At 40.8% G+C, this 22161-nt stretch overlaps 1 protein-coding gene across 1 annotated transcript in view; it reads left to right on the top strand.

Annotated features, from left to right (window-relative positions):
* rerg (RAS-like, estrogen-regulated, growth inhibitor) overlaps positions 1-21706 on the top strand; it is a 58144-nt gene extending 36438 nt beyond the window's left edge. The window contains exons 3-5 of the mRNA XM_042511487.2: positions 12988-13044; positions 18411-18484; positions 20224-21706. Of these exons, the coding sequence (XP_042367421.1) occupies positions 12988-13044; positions 18411-18484; positions 20224-20634 (542 nt within the window). The 3' untranslated portion in view covers positions 20635-21706. The remainder of the gene's footprint in view (positions 1-12987; positions 13045-18410; positions 18485-20223) is intronic.
* The last annotated feature ends 455 nt before the right edge of the window (positions 21707-22161 follow it).

The following is a 22161-nucleotide window of genomic DNA, read 5'->3' as shown; positions in this document are numbered from 1 at the left end:
AGGTGTACTTTGACTGCTATTGTTCTAAGTACAGAGGCAAAAGAAAATTCGAAAAGAGCTGAAATGGCAAGAGGACTGGCTCTGAGGGTTAAGGCGCTTGCTTCGTGACTCGAAGGTTGTGAGTTCAAATCTTGCTTGGCACAGGTGTATTTTGAATGCTATTGTTCTAAGTACAGAGGCAAAAGAAAATTCGAAAAGAGCTGAAATGCCGAGAGGACTGGCTCTGAGGGTTAAGGCGCTTGCTTCGTGACTTGAAGGTTGTGAGTTCAAATCTTGCTTGGCACAGGTGTACTTTGAATGCTATTGTTCTAAGTACAGAGGCAAAAGAAAATTCGAAAAGAGCTGAAATGCTGAGAGGACTGGCTCTGAGGGTTAAGGCGCTTGCTTCATAACTCGAAGGTCGTGTGATCAAATCTTGCTTGGCACAGGTGTATTTTGAATGCTATTGTTCTAAGTACAGAGGCAAAAGAAAATTCGAAAAGAGCTGAAATGCCAAGAGGACTGGCTCTGAGGGTTAAGGCGCTTGCTTCGTGACTCGAAGGTTGTGAGTTCAAATCTTGCTTGGCACAGGTGTATTTTGAATGCTATTGTTCTAAGTACAGAGGCAAAAGAAAATTCGAAAAGAGCTGAAATGCCGAGAGGACTGGCTCTGAGGGTTAAGGCGCTTGCTTCGTGACTCGAAGGTTGTGAGTTCAAATCTTGCTTGGCACAGGTGTATTTTGAATGCTATTGTTCTAAGTACAGAGGCAAAAGAAAATTCGAAAAGAGCTGAAATGCCAAGAGGACTGGCTCTGAGGGTTAAGGCGCTTGCTTCGTGACTCGAAAGTTGTGAGTTCAAATCTTGCTTGGCACAGGTGTATTTTGAATGCTATTGTTCTAAGTACAGAGGCAAAAGAAAATTCGAAAAGAGCTGAAATGCTGAGAGGACTGGCTCTGAGGGTTAAGGCGCTTGCTTCGTGACTCAGAGGTTGTGAGATCAAATCTTGCTTGGCAGAGGTGTACTTTGAATGCTATTGTCCTAAGCAGAGAGACAAAAGAAACTTTGAAAAGAGCTTAAGTGCCAGGAGGATTAGCTCTGAGAGTTAAGGTGCTTGCTTCATAACTCGAAGGTCATGTGATCAAATCTTACAACCTGTACCAGCTGATATATCCGTCCACTCTGCTGATAGCAGGGTCATGTGGTGTTGAAAAGGAAAATTCAGTATCAGTCAAAAACTTGACCGATATGTGATACTGCAGACATTGGTTTTACCTGTTTCAGGACCACTTCACTTGATTTATTGTCCAAAACAATATTACTCAACTTTAAATGCCTTAATTTGTTCCGCAATATCAAAATCAGTGTCTGTACTGTATGAATCTACAGCCAAATTATTTTTTATGGCAATAATAAAATAAAATATCTGCAGAAAGTTGACAGACGTCGCTGCAAATACTGGTTTTACCTGTATTTATTTATCACCTGATTTATCACCCAAAACAATATAACTCAACTTTACATGCCTTAATTTGTTATACAATATCACAATCAGTGTCTAAACTGTAATAAACTACAGACAAGTGATATTTTATGCAATAAATAAAATAAAAAATATCGGCTTATATATATCTGTCTAAAATCGACAGACGTCGCTGCCGATACTGGTTTTACCTGTTTTGGGACAACTTCACCTGATTTATTACCCAAAACAATATAACTCAACTTTACATGCCTTAATTTGTTCTACAATATCACAATCAGTGTCTAAACTGTAATAAACTACAGACAAGTGATATTTTCTGCAATAAATAAAATAAAAAATATCGGCTTATATATATCTGTCTAAAATCAACAGACGTCGCTGCCGATACTGGTTTTACCTGTTTTGCGACAACTTCGCCTGATTTATCACCCAAAACGATATAACTCAACTTTACATGCCTTAATTTGTTCTACAATATCACAATCAGTGTCTAAACTGTATTAAACTACAGCCAAATCGTTTTAGGACTGCTACCTTTTGTTCAAGACCCAAGGGATGTATCAGACCCTTCTTTTATCTTTCTAGACTCGTGCTAGGCTGGGTTGTACAATGTTCTTGTCTTTCCTACTTTACTACTCTGCCACTTTCCTGACTTTCCTATTCCAGCCCCTTACTTTGTACTTTCTGACCCTTCTACTTAACCTGCTGTGATTCCTGATTCCTATTTTCACCTCTAATACTCTCATCCTCTACCTCCATTTTCTGCCTTCACTCAACTTCCTGTCTCTCAACTTAACTTGTTGTAACTTGACTAACCTTCCTGTCTCTCAACCCAACTTCCTGTTTCTCACCTCAGCTTCCTGTCTCTTGAATGTCCTTTCTGTCTCACAACCCAACTGCCTGTAACTTGACTGACTTTCCTGTCTCTTTACCTAACTTCTTGTCTTTCCCCCAACTTACTGTCTCTTGACTGTCCTTCCTGTCTCTCAACCCAACTCCAAAATTGACCTGTGTCAGATAAGACTTGAACTACCAACCTCAAGGACACTAACTGCCTGCTTAACCAATGGAGCTAAACCTCCAGACACTTTGCATTTTTTCGACGTTCCCTTTAGCTCTGTGCTAAGACAGCAGTCTTCAAAAGTCACTGGTCCTAGATAAGACTTGAACCACCAACCTCAGGCACATTAACCACATGCTTTACCCACTGAGCCAAACTTCTGCACACTTTGTGTGTTTTCGACGTTCCCTTTAGTGCTGAGCTAAGACAGCAGTCTTTAAAAGTCACTAGTCGCAGATAAGACTTGAACCACCAACCTCAAGGACACTAACTGTCTGCTTAACCCACGGAGCTAAACCTCCAGACCCTTTGCACTTTTTCGACGTTCCCTTTAGCTCTGTGCTAAGACAGCAGTCTTCAAAAGTCACTGGTCCTAGATAAGACTTGAACCACCAACCTCAGGCACATTAACCACATGCTTTACCCACTGAGCCAAACTTCTGCACACTTTATGTGTTTTCGACGTTCCCTTTAGCACTGAGCTAAGACAGCAGTCTTTAAAAGTCACTAGTCGCAGATAAGACTTGAACCACCAACCTCAAGGACACTAACTGTCTGCTTAACCCACGGAGCTAAACCTCCAGACACTTTGCATTTTTTCGACGTTCCCTTTAGCTCTGTGCTAAGACAGCAGTCTTCAAAAGTCACTGGTCCTAGATAAGGCTTGAACCACCAACCTCAGGCACATTAACCACCTGCTTTACCCACTGAGCCAAACTTCTGCACACTTTGTGTGTTTTCGACGTTCCCTTTAGCACTGAGCTAAGACAGCAGTCTTTAAAAGTCACTAGTCGCAGATAAGACTTGAACCACCAACCTCAAGGGCACTAACTGCCTGCTAAACCCACTGAGCTAAACCTCCAGACACATTCATTTATTTTTACGTCCCCTTTAGCTCTGTGCTAAAACAGCAGCCTCCAAAAGTCACTGGTCCTAGATAAGACTTGAACTACCAACCCCAAGTATACTAACCACCTGCTTTACCCACTGAGCCAAACCTCTGCACACTTTGCATGTTTTTGACGTTCCCTTTAGCTCTGTATTGGCAGTGTCTGTTGAAAACTTAACTGACATATGAGTCAGGCTGATAATCAAGTTCTTGGCAGGAAAAATTCAGTATTCAGTATATGAAAATTCAAGAGATAATTGTGTCTTTTAAGTGTTCATTTCGAGATACATCATATATGACTTATATCAGCAGAGCACACAGATATATTAGCCAATATTTTATTTCATTCATGCCATAAACTTCAAATGTCACTTGTCCCAGATAAGACTTGAACCACCAACCTCAATTACATTAACCGTCTCATTTAACCACTGAGCCAAAACTCCTCACATCCCATTTAGACCTCCAAAAATCAGATTAATTCGGCAGAAAAATAATAAATCCTTGCATTCCAAGAGGGTCCTCGCATGGTTCGTGCTCTGTGTTGTTCATTTAAAACATGTCATTTATTGTTTATGAATGTAGGCCTAATTATTTATTATCCCACAGCTAATGACTCGTCAAGCATGGCTTAAAACTGAAAGCTGGTCTATTATTCTCAGAGAAACAGTTGTGCTGATTATGCCCCACATCTAATTTAGTTAAATGGTGTATAATAACCAGGAATCTGCAAACCTTAGTCACTAATGAGTTTACAGGCATACAGCAGAAAAGCGATGAGTCATAATTACTGGCCAGTTGTAATATGATTTGGACAACAAGCCAGATGATAGATTTCTTTAAGTATTACTTTGGGAAAAGATATTGTTCCTCGAGGATGCATGTAACTGAAATATTTTCTGATCAGTGGGAAACGATGCATTAAGTTGCATTTTTTTCAATTACCATCTGGGTTGCAAAGATAATCGAAATCCTGAAGCGTAACTGAGCAGTGTGGAAAGCAATCACTCTCAACAAAGGACAGCAAAGCAGGTAGCTGATGGCTCAATTGATCATTTGCTAAGCCCCTTCCCCTGTAGTCACTGTTGCTATGGATGTAGCAATTCTCACATGGCTCTAATAGGATTTATGATTGTAACGGAGGCAAATGCACTACTCACAATTAGTATTTTCTGAAAAAAATAGATCATTTATTTCAGACAGAGGTGGACAACAGCAGGTCTCTCATTTCTAATAGGTACAGATTTTGCCAACTGAGATGAGAACAGTTGTTGGCAGACTTTGTCAGCTGTAGCTAGCCAACTAATGAATGCTAACATTAGCTCTGTGAGTTGGTGGCTGACTTTTAATGCTTATGGCTGATTGAAAGGATAATCTTGTAAAAAGGGTCTTGATAGCTACATATATAACATGATGCTAAAATACTGGCAGTGCAAACTTATCAGGGGTTAAAAAAATGACAAAGATACCAACCCTCTTGGGGGGTCATGCATTTTGGTTTTGGAGGGGTAACAAAACAAACTGTGCTCTGTTCGTGTTGCTAAACTATGATTAAATAATCTCTGGGAGGTTGGGGATCAGCAAACGCTCAGTTTATTCAAAATCTACAAGGACATGCTGCTCAAAAAAATGTTCTTCTGTGTTTTCTAATACCTTAAAATAGCTTGTTACGTGTTTGTTTTTGTCAAAATTTTGTCTGCTGCATCTTACTGTTCAGAACCACAGTTTGGCTCTATAGATAGATTCCCCTGAACTCCAGCTCACACAGAGTGAAATATTTGTTCCTGATTGGTTCAGACAGTGACGCCATGACTCGAGTTAGATGACATGTTTACTGCTGCCTTGTGTGTTATTGTTGCTGCGCTCACTTTAGCCTTCCCACATCCCTTCTTAAAGAGTGCTGATTAGATTTCAGAATAAATATGAATGGAGCCTGATTGGCGAGCTGTAATCTGATCTGGATGGGGCAGAGATGATAACATGTCAGACTTGATCTCATTTATATTTGGCAATAGACAAATGGCACTGTGGGGACTCCCAGAAGTCCCTGTTCTCCAGACATACATACATTTCTATATAGTGAGAAATTCAGTTTATGTCTATCCAGCAGTTCCAGAGAGGCTTGGTGTTGGTGTTTAGGGATGCAGACGGACCCCTGGGAAAAACTGGTGGTGAAAGGAACTCTGGGAAAGCTCTGAGACTGGAAACAGTGACCTGACCTCCTGTTCAGGAAGTGGTTTGGTTGCTTTTGTAGCTAATCTGTTTGCCTGTTTCTAGCATTAGGGCTGTCACTTCTGTGTGTGTGTGTGTGCGTGCGTGCGTGCGTGCGTGCGTGCGTGCGTGCGTGCGTGCGTATGTGAGAACACTCCCATGCAACATTAAAATGCATGTAAATCATGTTTTTCCAATTATCCTTAAGTGACAGTGATTAAATCCAGTAGTACTACATATATATATATGTATATATATATATATATATATATATATATATATATATATGCTGAAGCTCTACAGATGCTCAGGATTAATATTTGAGCTTTGACAAAACTGGCTCAGCAAAGCCGCAGGACCAAAGTGTCCTCATTCTCTCAGTTTCCTTTGAACTGCTGAGTGAATTTGCAGAAAATCATAAATCAATGATCAGTGCACAAAGCCGTGCAATCTCCTCTCAGTATCTCTGGTAGTAAGTGGTGAGGGTATTGATTAGAGAAAAGGGCTGCATACAAAAGTAGTATTTTCACAGTCATTTAAGGTAGTAATGATAAGCCTTAAAATCCCAAATTACTAGACATGCTTTTTTATTCCAAAGGATAAAATGTTGGGCATATTCATGGCATAAATGTAAAGGGGCTCTATGCAAAATTTCAGAGTGTATGAGCTGTCTTGACATGGTTCTAAATATGCTGGTGGCTGTGCCAGCAGCTAGCAGGTAACGGTTATAAATCCATAAACAGCACCAAACAACGATAATAAGGCCTGTCAAACAGACTGACAGTGGACTGTTGGTTAATATTGGGCCTTTGGTGAGGGCCTGTCGGTTTGGTTTTTAAGTGTGTCCTGCACCGTTGGCACTAGTCGGACCTTGTCTGCATAAGTGATGACTATAATGACAAATACAGACTACTGCTGCCTGCTGGTGTGAGTTCTCTAGGTGCAGAACATATGTGCTAGCTGGCCATTGGCAGTAGTCTTCGTGGTGTGTTCAAGTGCAACTTTTTGCTTAAGACAAATGCAACATGAGCTGATGCAACTGTTGGCCTTCGTCAACTCTTGTTCTTTGATGGCCAGCCAGCAGTAACTGCCGTATGAGATGGTGCAAAGTGATGCTGTTGAGCGAGCAAATGCACACATGCACGAACATTCATGCACGGCCAGACCGGCTTACTACAGCAAACCACACAAAAGCTCAGATTACAACACACACACAGGGAGTGTAGCTTAATTCTCTGCTCAGATCACTATTACTCCACTATAACTTCATATAGCAAATCATAATTTGCAGCTTTATTACGGCTCAATATGTCACATACAGAACCTTTAATGATGGAAGATTCTGGTTGAAAAAGGGATAGTTATAACCTTTTTTCCCTCAAGGAAGATTCTGGTTAACATCATATTTCAAAAGTCCTTTACAAGCATCTGGGGGCCATATTAAGTCCAAATTGTAGCTTCTTGTCTGCCAAGATAACAGAGAGCAGCGAGTGTCTGCACTTCTTCTGACAGAAATGCAATAAAACCCCAGAAACAACTCATCTGGTTAATGATTTACCCCTCCTCTGCTCACATAAAACAAGAGAAAAACAGTGTTTTTCTGCCAGCTGAAGAGCAAACTTACAACAAGTCCGGGAACATCATCCAGCAGAGCCGAAAATTACAATCAGTCTAAATCAGAAGCAAGATGGAACTCCATGTACACTTGAAATTGTTCTTCTTGATTATTTTCTGGAGGTCGCTGAGGGTTTTATGTCACCGATGAAATATTCAAATGTCTGGCATTCTTAATATTTCTGAGTTCTCATCAGCATAATAGAGATGAAGTTATTCTTGAATCACTGAGAACATTCAGTCCATATACAGCGCAAACATGGAAAAAAGCATTAAATGTATGTGCGCTAAAATAAACGGGGTGCTTTCCATCAATACTGCCCTAACAAGGGAAAGAGCAGGAACTGCAGACGCAGTGAAGCTGAAACTTTTGGGCCTGGCTGCAAAATTAACCCACAGAAAGGTGTAATATGTGCCTTTTTCTGCTGATTATTTTACACAAAAACCTAAGAACCTAAATCCAGTAATATCTAAAAATGCAGAGACTAGACTCTACAATTGAATACTCCTGGAATGCAAGCACGAAAACACTGTATCCAAAATCAAAATGTTTTTTGTGTATCTCAAGTATGTATCGGAAACAAATGGCACACACTGCAGCATTAATAATCTGAGCTAATTTGCGATGGCTATTTCTTGATGTACCTGTCTCATTAGTTATGTTATTAAAGGGTTTGGCTTTTTGTAGCTATCTCACAGCTGGCTGTTGCATGATTCAGTAATCTTGCAGTAGTTCTCTAGTTTTCTGTCTCCCTGGCTGTTTTAAAGTGCAGTTTCTGCAGCCACAGATACAGACTGCAACAACATTAGGGTAACTGCAGCTTGGCTTGGATTTTCGTTTACTTTACTACAGGATTACTACACTTTCTACAATACTTTTAGTACAGTGAAGAATTTATTTAGAATACATATTGAGTCGCTACTTTTTGCTTGTGTGGTTTTGAATGTTTTTTCCCCTGGATTAAGCACTGGCACTTTTCTGGTTCTGCTGTGTGATTTTTCAGTCAGACCCAGTCTAACCATTTCACATCCAGTCTCATCTGGAGCGCTGGTCAGAATGACATGACCCGCCGTGACGTGAACACAATAGGTACAAAACTTGACTGCGGCTGCACAGCGCTGGGAGAGCTCTACTTGCCAGTAAAGAGGTGTTTTTGTGGCCGAAGCGAACCAAAGAGCTGTGGGTGTCCGTCTGATGGCCGTGGGGAATCAATAGAGACTGTTCAATGAGTAACACAGCGCCGGCTCAGAGCAGGGCCATGGGCGCCGCTAATTGCTCTCGCTTTGTTTGCAATTAGTCCAACATTCTGCTATTAATGTGATTAGGTCACTTTGGACAAAGCTGCTTTTGGCAAACACCTCCCATGGATGATGTGTTTGACGCAAATCTGAAAACTCGGCACTCCTCCATCCATCCACTCACAGAGCCCCTGTGAAGTCTGGCCTGGAGAATTATATAAAATCAGACCAGTTTTTCTCAACTCACAGTTCAGCTGTGGTATTTGTTGAGAAAAATCAAGTTTTTAGGAATGTAAGAGACACAGCAGCCCAGCTCCAGAAGGCAACAGTGTATGGATTTTGTCAGCATGCCAGATAACAGATATTATATGGCAAAAGTCAACATGACAGGAATCCTCTCTATAGGGACTAAGGCAGCATTTTTCCTCCTGGCAACATCAGTAAACTATCTTCATTACTCATGTACAGAACATTTAAACACTTCTAAATTACATTATACTGACATTAAAGCAACAGGTCTCTTTAGATTATAAAACTAAAAAGGCATCTCTCATGCTATGAAAATGAAAATACTAAAATACACTGAATAATAAAATTGAAACTTGTGCATCAGGAGGAGTGTTTAAATTAGTTCCGATCTGGCTATATTTTAACATTCAAGGCAACCAAACACTAATCACCATCAGCCCATCTGTGCGATGCCACTGAATGTGCATTATCGTGTTCAATGTGTTTCCATTCACATAACCTGCTACAATGGAGCAACGCCAGCATTCTGTCCTTGTTGGAGATTAAATTGCCAAATACTAAATGTCTTTACAGAGAAACAGTGCTGGGAGCTGGCACAATCCCTAACATAAAAAAAGGACACGTATCATCAGCAAATGTTGCTCACAGCTAAAGTTTCTGGGTGTGGCTCGCACTTATGAACTTTCATTTCTTATTTCATGCATCTATCCACATACCGTGTATTCTTACAAACCGTTACATCCCTACCTTCAATTAAATGGAGCAGAACTGGTGCTATGAGATTTCCACAGCAGTGGTATGTATATCTGCGACAGGTGCAAAGAGGTTTCTTTTTCCAGCGCTGTTATCAGCTTTCCTCTCACTGCACACAGTCAGTGAATCGCCTGCCTTTGTGATCTGCTCAGCTTGGTGATATGGAGCACATTATTCCCTCTGCAAACCTGTAGTGATCCTGGGCCACAATGTCTATACTGACGCACGTTAACAAAGGCTCCTCTCTTCCATGTGTACATTTCTACCAGTGGCGATGAAAAGCAGGATATACAGTTACCTCTAATGAGGAAAGGACTTCACACCCCATTGGTCGTTCTGTCCACCTGGAATCCAGGCCAGTGCAGCCGAAACAACATGGAATAATGTCAGTGGGAAATTCAGTCAGCAACAAGAGGAGAAAATGTGCCTGGAGAAGAGACGTTCATGTCAGTTCGCCTTCTCAGCAGCATGACAAATTATCTGCTGCTGTTCTGCTTTAAGCGCATTCAGGAAATAATTTAAAGGTACATGATGTACTCTTCCTTCACCTGAAGAACTGAAGAACACATTAAGTGTTTTCCGAAAGAGGAAGAAAATCAAAACAGGCTTTTTCAAAGGAGGAAAAAAGAAATAATGTTACTGCCCGTCTCTCTGTACATGGTGAATTCAGCGGACTAATGCTAATGAAAAGACAATCTGATGTAATATTGTGAAGTAAAAGACATGTTCTGGGTAATAAAAAGACACTAAGGTGAAGCTTTCTATAGCTACTCCCTATGTGCCAATGACAAATTGTACCGTTTGAGCACCAGGCTCTCACACTGCCCCGAGCTCAAAGGCTGGACTTGAGTCCTTTGGGAGCGTAATGAAACGTGGCAGCGACACTCTGGCCGACATAATAGGTTTTCTTCCCGTTCGTTGTCGTGGCTAATTATGAGCGGAAAAAAGGCCCGGCTAAGATGGATGTTTTTTTTCCCCCCAAGTTCAAAGGCAGAGCTGTTTCCCCATTGTCTCTTTGCCCCGAGCAGCAGCTCAGCCAACTTGTCTGAGAACACAGATACACGCCTTGACTCAAGTGGACCACTCAGGCCCATAGGGAGTCACTCAGGCACATGACAGCTCCCGCAGAGAAATGGATCGAAAGCGTGAACACTTGCTTGTTGGTGTGTTTTAGCAAACAACAAAAAGCAAACAAAAAGGGTGCCTTTACTGGTCTGCAAACGTTTTCCCTTTGAGTGAAGCTGTTCAAAACACCGAATAATGAAATACAGTGCTAACAGAACAAGTAAAGACGAGCACAAGCAACACAGAGAGAGTGACGGTGGCTGTAAACAGAGCAAACAGGTGACGAGACGAGACAGAGGACAAATTAGCAGTTGAGTGGTAGTAAATGTACAGTGTGGGTTTGACTTTGTCCATGAACAACCCATCGTAACAAAATGAGCTCCAGTAGCACATCAGGAGAGGACAGAGAATCTCACATTTATTTTTTGGTTCTTTTCAAAAAGGAGATACACATACTTCCATTTAAAAATATGGTTTTCAAGTCTTAATTATGGTGATAAAACATTGGTTCAACCAAAACTAGCCGTTGGATTTTCTTTCCTTTAAGAGTCACTCTGACTGATAAAAATAATTCTGTAATACAGTGATACCATAAAACTGCAATATTTTGAAAGACAGTTATCGCACCAAGAATATCTCATACTGTTGCAACTCTACAGGAGGCGCAGCTCATGCAGGTGATGGAGACAGGACATAGGTATGTCATGTATAGTTCTTTCATGCACTCACATAAGCGCAATGCGAAACCAAAGCTAGCCAGATCAAATATTGGCGAGACGATGTAACAAAATGCGGACCTCGGTTTAGACTTTAAGGTGTGAAAAGGCCCTGTGAAATCTAAGTGTACTTCCCAACAATGTAAAAGGATTCTTTAAGCTTTTTATCACATGCACACAAAATGTATTTTCTCTGGGAAACACGTGAATAAATAGCTACATACTATATGCATGTTTGCTTATTCCTATACGCAAAAAGTGAGTCACTGGCCTGCCATATAGAGTCTCATTGGCATCATGCCTGCCCATTAACCTCACTAAAGGGAGAGACGTAGTATTTATATAAACTGCAACATAAGTGAGGCATACATCTCCTGCAGTGACTTCCAGGGAGGTGTATGCGAGCGCGAGGCTTGGTGTCGTAATAAGATTACACCGTAGTGCTCAGTTGGAAGGTACCAGGGAATGGTAATAGCATAATAAGCAGCAGAGAGGGCTGGGGGTTTGTGTGGTCCCATTGATACCACAAATCAAATGGAAGAGTGGATCCTGGCTTCTAGATGAAACTGCTGCTGGGAAAGACAGCCAAGTACAAAATCATGTATCACAGAGCTGTCACATTTTGATCCGCCCGTGAATATTTTTATGCAGTTCCTACACTTTCCTCAAATGAGTCCATCTTTCAAAAGAGTGTTTACAGGTGCTTTGACTCCGGCAAACAGCAGTTAGTCGCTCCGTGTGTTACAGAGGTAATGGCCTCCTGGTTCTGTCTAAATTAAGGAGAGCAACATTTCCGTGCGGTAGATTACATATTGATGGTAAATCATTAAGAAAGTGAGTCACTGGCCTGCTGGGGATGTTGTTTTGTTTATTTGTGATGACGGCTGATGCTCTAAAGAGCAGGGTAACTATCCCATATAAAAAAAGCAGCTCTTGATGAACATCAAGAGCCGATACGTCATCCTGAAGGTTGTTAAAGCACTGCTTTAATGATCCGAAACTGTTCAAATAGGTATTAGCATTTAGATGAGAAGTGTGTTAAAGTGGTTAGGATGTGTGGCCTCGTGGTGGTTATCCACAGCTGATTAGCTGTTTGAGAAGACACACTGTGAGTGGATTTGGATATTAGCAGGAGCATCTGATATATAATCAGCAACGTTAATAAGGGACGGTCATGCACTTCCAGTCGATTTTTCGTGTAGTGAAATCCACACTCAGTCGATAGAGTAATTGGCCTGGCCGATAACTGGGGCTGATATTTGGCATTTTGTCAATTATCTGTATCAGCATTTTATTTTAATGATCGCTGATAAAATTAATTAATTAATTAATTAAAAAGTGTAAAGAAAAGTCAGCATGGGAGGAACTTTTACTGTATAAAACCTCAGGGAGCTATTTTAATTTATTCATTTTTTATTTAAAATTTCACTTGATTTTCTAAAAAAAGAAGAAAAAAAGATGCTAGGAACTTATTGTATACAATGTGGAGCATTTCAGTTTTGACTAAAAATTTGCTAAAGGCGTTTAAACAAAGTTTTGCATTGGAGTTTGCTTTATACCAAATTCCAAATATTGACAAAAATATTTTTGTTTTATTGTAAATATCTGTTCCAAATATCGTTCTCATTAACTAATAATAATCCATATGGGTATATGCCCTAAAACAACAACTGACTTTTTATTGTGCTGTTTTCATATTTTGATCATATTATTTGTTTTTCTTTGCAGCTTTGGTGGTGAGATTTCTGACTAGACGCTTCATCTGGGAATATGACCCAACACTCGGTAAGACCAGATATTTGTTTCTATTACTATTATTACTTTTACTGCTGGTACTACCATTACAACTTTTGCTTTCCTTTTTTCTGCGACTAAAAAAAAATCCATATCAGTTGAAGATAGCCCTTTATGGAAAAAGAAGCTGTTATCTTAAAGCCACCAGCCTCCATAGACAAAAACAGTAATTTTATGTCACAGAACACTGGAGTTGCTGGTCTGACGCTGCCTCAGTCAGTTAATGTGTAAGTTGAAAATACTCCAATTATACGGTGCACTTAAACTGATTTTGACTTTTTTAGGTGACTACAATAGATTTTGTTGGGGCACCCATCCACAACAGTACATTATTTCATCTGGGCCGTTAGAATTAATTAAACAAAGATTGGTCAGTTACCTCTGAAATTGACAAAGGAATTAAACAAGTTTGCCACTTATCTCAGGATTTATATAACCAAAATAGATTGTTGTAGTTAGTGCGACATTGGTCAATTCTCTAATGAGTTTTTGCTATACCAATAGGTGAAAAATAAGCATTAGGATAAAAAGAAATATTTGTGAGCAATTAAATCATTAACAATGTTGTGAATTCAATGCATTTTGTTCATTCCAAAAGCACAAGTCAAAGTGATGCATTTAGGTTGAATGCAGACGAGGTTTTTGTCTGCCCTCATGACAGCACAATTAAATTGACCTTTTTATATACCGATGCAGATTGAGCCAGTTCCCTACACTGTAATTATGGGGCAGACAAGACATCACATCTCCTCTGTAATATGCTTTTCATTTCCTGGCTGTATACAACAGGTCAGAGTCTCTGGGCTGCTCACATGGTTGCTCTCTTCAATACCATCTCTATTTTTAGTGATGTAAGGTGCGGCATCTCAGCAGAGTGCAATTACCATACTCGCGAGCACATTCTCTCTTTTTTTTTTTTTTAAATCAATCACCTCTTCATGTAACGACATAATGATTGCAGTCTCATAGCCATTACACTCTCTGCCTCACAACATATGGCTGGCAGGTTGTTCAGATAGCTCCAAGGACAACAAAACGGGAACACTTATTTTCAGGTACTGAATGACTTGTTTTTGTTCACAACAGATGTAACTTTAGGGTATGACAGAGGTACACAGCTATTAGAAAGAAAGAATCATTTTCTTTCCTCAGAATATAGCTCAGCAGCAGCACTCTAGAAAGCTCTTATTGTAATGTAGTGTATTATTATTGTGTGTACCAAAATCATACAGCACGTGTGCTCTGTTAACTTTGAATAGTTCACATGGTTTAGCATAAAAAAGAAGCGGAGAGCAGAAAAAAGCGATAACTGCCTCGGTTACCACAAGAGCTGGCTTCATGAACAAGAACGCACAGCTTGATGTGCATAATGGGAATAAAAGCACTGTTGGAGGGTGTCTGCAACCAATCAGACTGCCTGGCTGAAATTACCCATGAGGTGTTCAACACATTATTAAAGCGCAATTATGGGCACAGCACACAGGTGGGGTGGATGCGTGCAGAGTGCTGGTCTGAGAAACTCAAGATTACTGCCAAAATGTGGGCTGCACTTCATCTATTTCAATCAGGCTTCCAGCGTCTACAGCTTACCATTCATCTGCATTTATTATCTGCCCATATATTTTGATCATGAGCAAGCTCAGAGGTTCTTCTTTATAATGAGGACCCACCACAGTCCTCAGGCATGCTGGGAAATGTGGCTCTTTCAATGCAGGTTGAGGCAATCATGTGCCATGGATGCTTTTGTAGACACTCATCCCACCCAAAGACCACATCAGGTTTAGCTGATTAGCACGTCTTTATCTGCACTTTGCACACAACTGCCCATCTTTGCTCCAGCATGTCCTGGCTCTGCCGGAGCAGAGGTTGTCTACACCTCTAAATACGAGCACCCACAACACATCAGCTGGCTCAAGCAAAGTGCCGTCTAGACAGCTGAGCCTCTTATTGGAAAACAAAAAAAAACTTGGACATTTATATTGAGGATGACTCTAGTTCAATTTCCGGACCGCCAAGAAGATCCTGAACTCAAAAATGGTGCAAAAATTGTTGAAAAACAGTTGGGCGGCTGACTCAACTGTGTGTAAGTGACCCAAAACAACTCTCCACTCTCCCAAAAATCTCTGACTGTACTGAGTCTACTCGATGTGTGTCTTGGTGTAAACTTTAAAAATGATACTACATAAATAAAGTTCTGTTTTGGATTGCTTGACTGACAAATTGGCATTTCAGACTCTAGTGGCAGGATGAGAGCTTGTCTACATCCAAACACAACCGCAGGCGTGAAATGTTCTGTCAGACACCTGCAGATGACTCCACCGGCCAATACGTCAGCTCTGTGATTCGGGTTGTTTGTTGGACTCATTTCTGGCATGTATCATCAAATTGGCGTTCTGTTTTCCTGCATCATAAAAAAATGTTGCAAAAAGACATGACTATATGCACAACTTTGTTACAAGATGACCACTTGGCTCTTATTTGCTGACATGAGAAACAGTAGCGACTTAAAAGGCAGATGGCCACGATATATTGCATTAGTCATTTGTGTCTCTGTACTTCATCCACTCACAGAATCTAATCTCCTTTGGCACAAAGAAACTAACTTTGCTACTTCTACTGCGGTTTGGCGTCACAATCGCAGCAGTTCTTAATACTGTATCACTTAGTCCGGAGGGAATTTCTGGTATGACCATTTGCAAATAACATACTGTAAAGCATGTGTAAGAGCCAAAGATTTGGGAGCTGTATCAACAAAGTGGATTCTGTTTCCAGTTTTGACACTTAGAGTCTGGCGTGACACTTTCTCTTTCCACCCTCTGCCAAAACAGCCCTCAGGCAGTCAGGGGTTTTGAATTATGAAGGAAGAATTGCTTGCTGCCAAGAAAATTACTGCTTTTGTTTCCCTCCGAGACATTTAGGTGGGATGATGAGGCTGGTTAAATCATCCCGACCCTGCCCCCTGTCACTGTCTTCGGTGACAAATACACAGAGGGGTGGACGTGGACAGATTAGGTGCTGTTTGCAGCTGATGGAGTGATGACTCCTGAAATAGTCTGTCCCAGGGGTCGCCGTGTGAGACTCTGGTTTTTCTCCTTGCAGATGCTCCTCGTGCCTCCAGCTAAAAAGCTATAAATCACCACTCTTCCGCCTCTGGCTCTCTGTGAAATTTCATTTACGTCACAGGATGTAGTTTATCCCCCGGAGAGGTGAGCACACCTGAGACACAGCAAGCTGAGCGTGCTGAGACAGAGGCAACAACAATTCCTGAATCTATTTTAAACTCTTTTTTGATGGAGATCTGACGACATTTGACAGGTTTTTAGTACCACTGGTGGTTTTGAGTTTTTGAAATCAGCACTTGAAAGAATGTTTATACTATTTTTTCATGTTTAACTTGCGCGTTCAAAGGCATCCTCACGTTGTGAACGTAACAGAGTACAATAAGAAATCAAATTGTAGCCTACGTTCTTGACAAGGCAATATTTATCTGCATTCCTTATTTACATGAACACTACGAGTGGTCAGAGGCAGGTGTAGATTTTGTTAGTATCTACTTAAACATCAGAGCCACTAACATATTGATAAGTGACAGAATACTCGTAGATTTACTTCTACAAACCCTGCTCACTGCTCGCATTTCATGAGTGAGACCCTATGTGTTCAATTATTTTTTACCACAGAGTTTCTATCTAGTAGCCCAACATGGCATTTTACATGCTTCAGTCCTTACAGTTGAATCTTTACAAGTTTTTTTAATGTATAATAAGATGTCTTATGCCTTTTTCTCAGTCTGCATACAGTCTACAGATTTGAAAACATGAGCTCAGTTAACTATTAGCTTGCTATACAGCTTTATATTTTTGCAAGGATAATAAAGCACATTGTCTGCTGGTAAAACAGATCAGGCACATTTCTCCAGCAAAGAGAGTGCAGGGCACACAAACATGATATCAAGTGGAAGTAAAACAGAGTGTGCACCAAATGTTTCTTATGTTTTGGAACAAAAACAAGCAATATGATGCCTGAAATACCATGACCAACATGCCAGGTGACAGACAGTTGGAGCACATTGAAACTTTCCTGGTTAAATCATGTGTGTAAAAGATGAACTGCATCAGACGACATCTCTTTCTTTCATTAAAGAAGGTAAAAGTTAGGAGGGGGAGAAAAGTATAATCATTTTCTTAAAGTAAACATGAAAGTCTGCTGTTTTTTTTCTAATATTGATTTCTCCTCTTGTAAAGCTTTCTGATGTTCTCCCTTCACAAAAGAACCCATACAACAAGACATACCAGTGCAGGCAGGTCATAAGTCACAAGCTGAAAGCTATTGTAAGACTTGATTCATAAAGTCAGAAAGCTTTGAGAAAGCGCTGGCTTTCGCCCTCTGGTTCAGATGACGGCAAAATCCGTCAGAATCTCTCTCTTTGCAAGGAGGGTTTCAGAGGCTTCAGTGCACTCTGCTGCAGGTGTTTACACAGATGGGACTTTTACAAGCGGGCAATTTAGGCAGATAACGCCTGTGCTGTTCAAGGTAGAACGAAAGGTCACAGCCACAGTTCAAACTATGCTCCTGCGCCAGGAATAAGGAGCTCTTGTCCTGCTTTTCAAACCATCAGAGGTGAAGCTCAGGTCGACTCTGGCCACTGCAGGAGTCAGCCTTCATAAAGCAACCAGGAAGGTCCAAAGGCCTGCTGAGAAAAACAAAACTGAAGCCTTTGGCTCCAAAATGCAAGATAATGATTTAATGGAAAAGGAACCGAGGAAAATGGTAATGCGATGTCCTTTCTGGACAATGCAGTGTCTGTCTGAGCCAGACAGAAGCATATTTCTCCTTGTTTTGACCTCTATCAGTCAAGAACAACATGGACATATATGACACACAGGTCTCTCAAGGGACATTTTAAAGCCAGATACATTAAGTCTGGCTTTGTCGAGCACAGCAGCAGTACTTGCTGGAAGGAAAAGACAAGAAGGTATTGAGGGCAAAGTTTATATAAATAACGTGAGTGTGCTGTGACCTGGAGGGACTGGGAAGATTAAAACCACTTAACGCCTGACATACATCAATTTAGCAAATTTAGCACTTCATTTACTCAGACACATATCATATCATAAAATATCATTTTAGAAAAATGAAAAAAAGGAGGCGGAATTACATTTGGCATCTAAGTAGTGATGACTTATTGTCTACTCATTCAGAAATCTGCCGTCCTACACAGTGATGTGTAATTTAGTTACTCAAGTGCATAATAATGACTTTGACATTATTCCACACAATGTTAGGAGACTACTTTCAATGGATGAGTCACATTGTATTGAATTTTTCCAAAACTCTTTTTGTGTTTCATTTTACAGAGTCAACATATCGTCACCAAGCCAACATTGACGATGAGGTCGTCACCATGGAGATCCTGGACACTGCAGGACAGGTGAGATAAATGATCTCTGTGTCAAAAATTGCATTTGAAGTCTCAAACCGAAAACACAGAGGACGGAGTTACGATCAACATCTTCAACTCATCTCTGCTCATCATGTACCAAAGGATCATGGCTGCGTACTTCTTGTCAAATACTGTTACTCTACTTTAAGTGCATGACACCATTTAGGCACAAAAAATCATTTTCAGTCATATTTCCAACATCATTCATTAAAGATGTGGGACTTCGTGTGGCAATTGAGCTTGTCTCATTAAGTTATTTGGTGAGTATTCGTTGTTGTTTTTTTATATACTTCTCTAGACTTCGAATTAACATATTTAGGAGTAAAATGTTGAAAAATGTGTACATCCAACAGCAGCAAAATAAAAGGAATACCTAAAATCTTTCCTGATAAATGAGCTCTTTTTCCTCGTTCTTTTCCAGTTTATCTCCAACTAACTGCCTGCTTCATTGTCAGCAAAGTATTTTGTGGTTCACAGTCAAAAGTGAGATTGTTTCGCTTTTTTTCTACTTTGTTTCTAATGCAAATCAGCCTCAGGTATCTCGCTGCCCTTGCTTACAAATTTGAACACTCATTTTGGAAATTGGAAATTGAAACCGTCTGAGTAATTGTGATAGTGGATATGAGACTGAATGGCACTTTAAGATGGTCATTTCCTGCCGTCTGGTAGAAGCATCGCAGGGTCCAGACCATGAGGGAGAGCTTGCGTAAGTCCTCAGGCTGAAGATAAATATGCTGCAGAGCTGCGTAGGTGTTCTGCTGGCGGCTGATTTCCCCTGCGACACTTCAGCCAAGTCATCTCTCTCTCATTATATTGTAGTCTATTTTCAGCTGACATTAGGATGAGGTCTGAATGTTCCCAGACACGGCCTCTCCTGACTCTGTTGTATCAAAGCATTGTGGGAAGCCTTTTAATGATTTGTGGAGGTGGATTCTTCTCGGGAGCTCGTAAATTCCAGGTTCAAAAGTCGGTCAGGTATACAAACGTCAAACTTTGTCGTCTGTCCTCAGGAGGGATGTGGTATTATTTAAGCTTCCGCTGACAATAATTATGAGATCAGGATCTTTGTGCCTCCCTCCAGTCAGGTTACGATTAAAAGTCTGCCACACGACCACTTAAGTCCTGTTATAATAACCGGAGAAACTGTCTCTGCTTCAACCTGATCAAATTACAAGCACATGCCTGAATGTTTACGATCCTCAGACGGCCGCAGAATTTCATTTCTGCGTTAGACAGGTGTGGGAGAGAGCAGAGAGGAACTGGAGACAAATGCTTCTCCATAAAGAAACTAGATGGGCTGCATACGTAAACATGGCTTTAAATTGCCAGAAATGAATATAATGAGTATGTGATGATTTAAATGGACCAGCTGATGGTGATTAAACAAAGATATGCGATATGCTAAACTCTTCTATGGTAAATATGAAGCTACAGCAGCAGCAGCCAGTAAGCTTAGCTGAGCACAAAGACATGAAACAAGGAAACCAGTGAGTTTTAGAGGCACTGGTGGACAGATTTTATTACCTTCAGACAGAGCAAGGCTTTTCAGTCTTGGCTGGCTGCTGGCTTCAGCTTCACACTTAGCATACAGATATGAGAGCTGTATTGATCTTATCATATATTTATCTGCAAGTGAATTTACCAAAATATTGCACCACTCCTTTGAGAATCTTCAAAATTGGAGTTTCAGTTACAGGTTGTAACCAAATTTTTGTTTTTCTTCTCAGGAGGACATCCAGCAGAAAGAGGGCCACATGCGTTGGGGTGACGGATTTGTCATTGTGTACGACATCACAGACCGAGGAAGCTTTGAGGAGGTGGCACCGCTCCGAAGTCTCCTAGAGGAGGTGAAGAAGCCCAAAAATGTGCCTCTGGTCCTTGTGGGCAACAAGTCTGATCTGGACCACGTCCGGCAGGTCGGCACAGAGGAAGGCGAGCGTCTGGCAGCTGAAATGGCGTGCGCCTTCTATGAATGTTCAGCGTGTGCCAACGAGGGGGGCACTGTGGCCGAGGCTTTCCACGAGCTGTGCCGCGAGGTGAGGCGCCGCAAGGCCGTGCAGGGCAAGGCCAGACGCCGAAGCTCCACCACACACGTCAAACAGGCCATAAACAAGATGCTGACCAAGATCAGCAGCTAGGAACGAGCCACGCTGCCGTCTGACGACACAAGAAATGTACATTTTTCTCATGTAAATGTTTGAAGCAATTATTGGCTCTGAAATGGAGGAAATGTGACTGATTTAATGTGGAATGTGTTCTTTGCTTACTTTATGCTCATTTTCCAGCTAAAAGCGCGATATCTCTTATCTCTGGAAGAGGTAAATCATGTTGTCACTTCAGCATGGGAGCCTAAACGGATGATTTCGTCCAAACTTTTAAGCTCATTTGGATCAAAATAATCCTGGATACAAGATGCTTTATGGTGATACATAAATATGGTGATGTTCTCAACTTTTTTATACTCTCCTCCAACTTTTAAAATCAATAAATAAGCCACAGGGCAGATGAAAATGATGCATGCATGCTGTCTTATTTAGCATGCAAAGGCTCCGAGGATTTATCGACGTTGTTCAAATGTAAGATTCATAGTTTCCTCTCTGTGTCGTCTGTAGGGGGATATCGTGACGCCAGCCTGTGTGTCACTGTAATGTTACCAGTTATCAAAGACAAATAAGATCAGAGAAAAACTATTATATAAAATATGTCCACTGTCCATGTCAACCCTTCAAACACCCCCGGAGTTGTCAAACAAACCTTGTAATAAAGTCCACTATGTTCTGTTGACATTAAATGTGCTGCAGTGGACTTCCTGTGTTTGTCCACAAAATATGTACTCAAGGTCTTCTCCTTAAGGAACTAAAGCACAGGTTCACAATGTCGGGCTCTTGAGAGAACATTTTTTTCTCTGAATCTACAGAGGGAAGCAGTCTTCATCCATCCAAACATGTCACTTTCCAGGGACGTTCTTCGTGGCTGTAATTTTAATACTGTAAACTACAATATGTATGATATGGTACAGTATATTGCCTTAAGCAATGCTGTGTCTTAAGTGTGTACAGAACCCAAAGGCATATACAGTGTAACATACTGTAACTGTTGACATGTAATGTTTTTTTTCTTTATGTATGTTAATTGTATGATCAAAACAAAAAATGTGCACTTGTAATTAAAGACTGATATATATATATATATATATACAGTTATATCCCACCAGTTCCTTAAGTGTCAAATCATTTCCATTGTGATCAGTCTGGGTGCCTATGGCCAGACCATCAAATGTCACATTAACATAGTGACAGACTCCACACAGGCGGAGCAGACTGTTCAACATACATCTTCTTAGTGAACCAACAAAAAAAGAGGACAGCAACATAAACTGCGAAGATTTTCAGCCAGTTTCAGGCCACGTTTCTACTAAAAACGGAAAAGTCTTTCCCTTGCATTTTAAAAAAAAATCCATGTGATAACATTGTGAAAACAATCCTTGTGTATACTGATCCACAAAAACAACTGAAAATGCTGTAGTATGTGTGCCAGGCCAGTAGCTAGCAGTTCAACTGTAGTTGCCGTTCTTCTAGAGAGCAATGAGTGCACACAGACAATAAGACGACGGCGAACGTGTGCACGAGACATGACAATCACAATCACTTTGCTGGAGGAGCGTT

This window comes from Plectropomus leopardus, chromosome 22 (assembly GCF_026936395.1).
Source record: "Plectropomus leopardus strain MGB_pleo_1.0 chromosome 22, ASM2693639v1, whole genome shotgun sequence".
NCBI classification, from domain to species: domain Eukaryota; kingdom Metazoa; phylum Chordata; class Actinopteri; order Perciformes; family Serranidae; genus Plectropomus; species Plectropomus leopardus.
The sequence above is the reverse complement of the archived record's forward strand: the minus strand, read 5'-3'. Positions and strand labels throughout refer to the sequence as shown.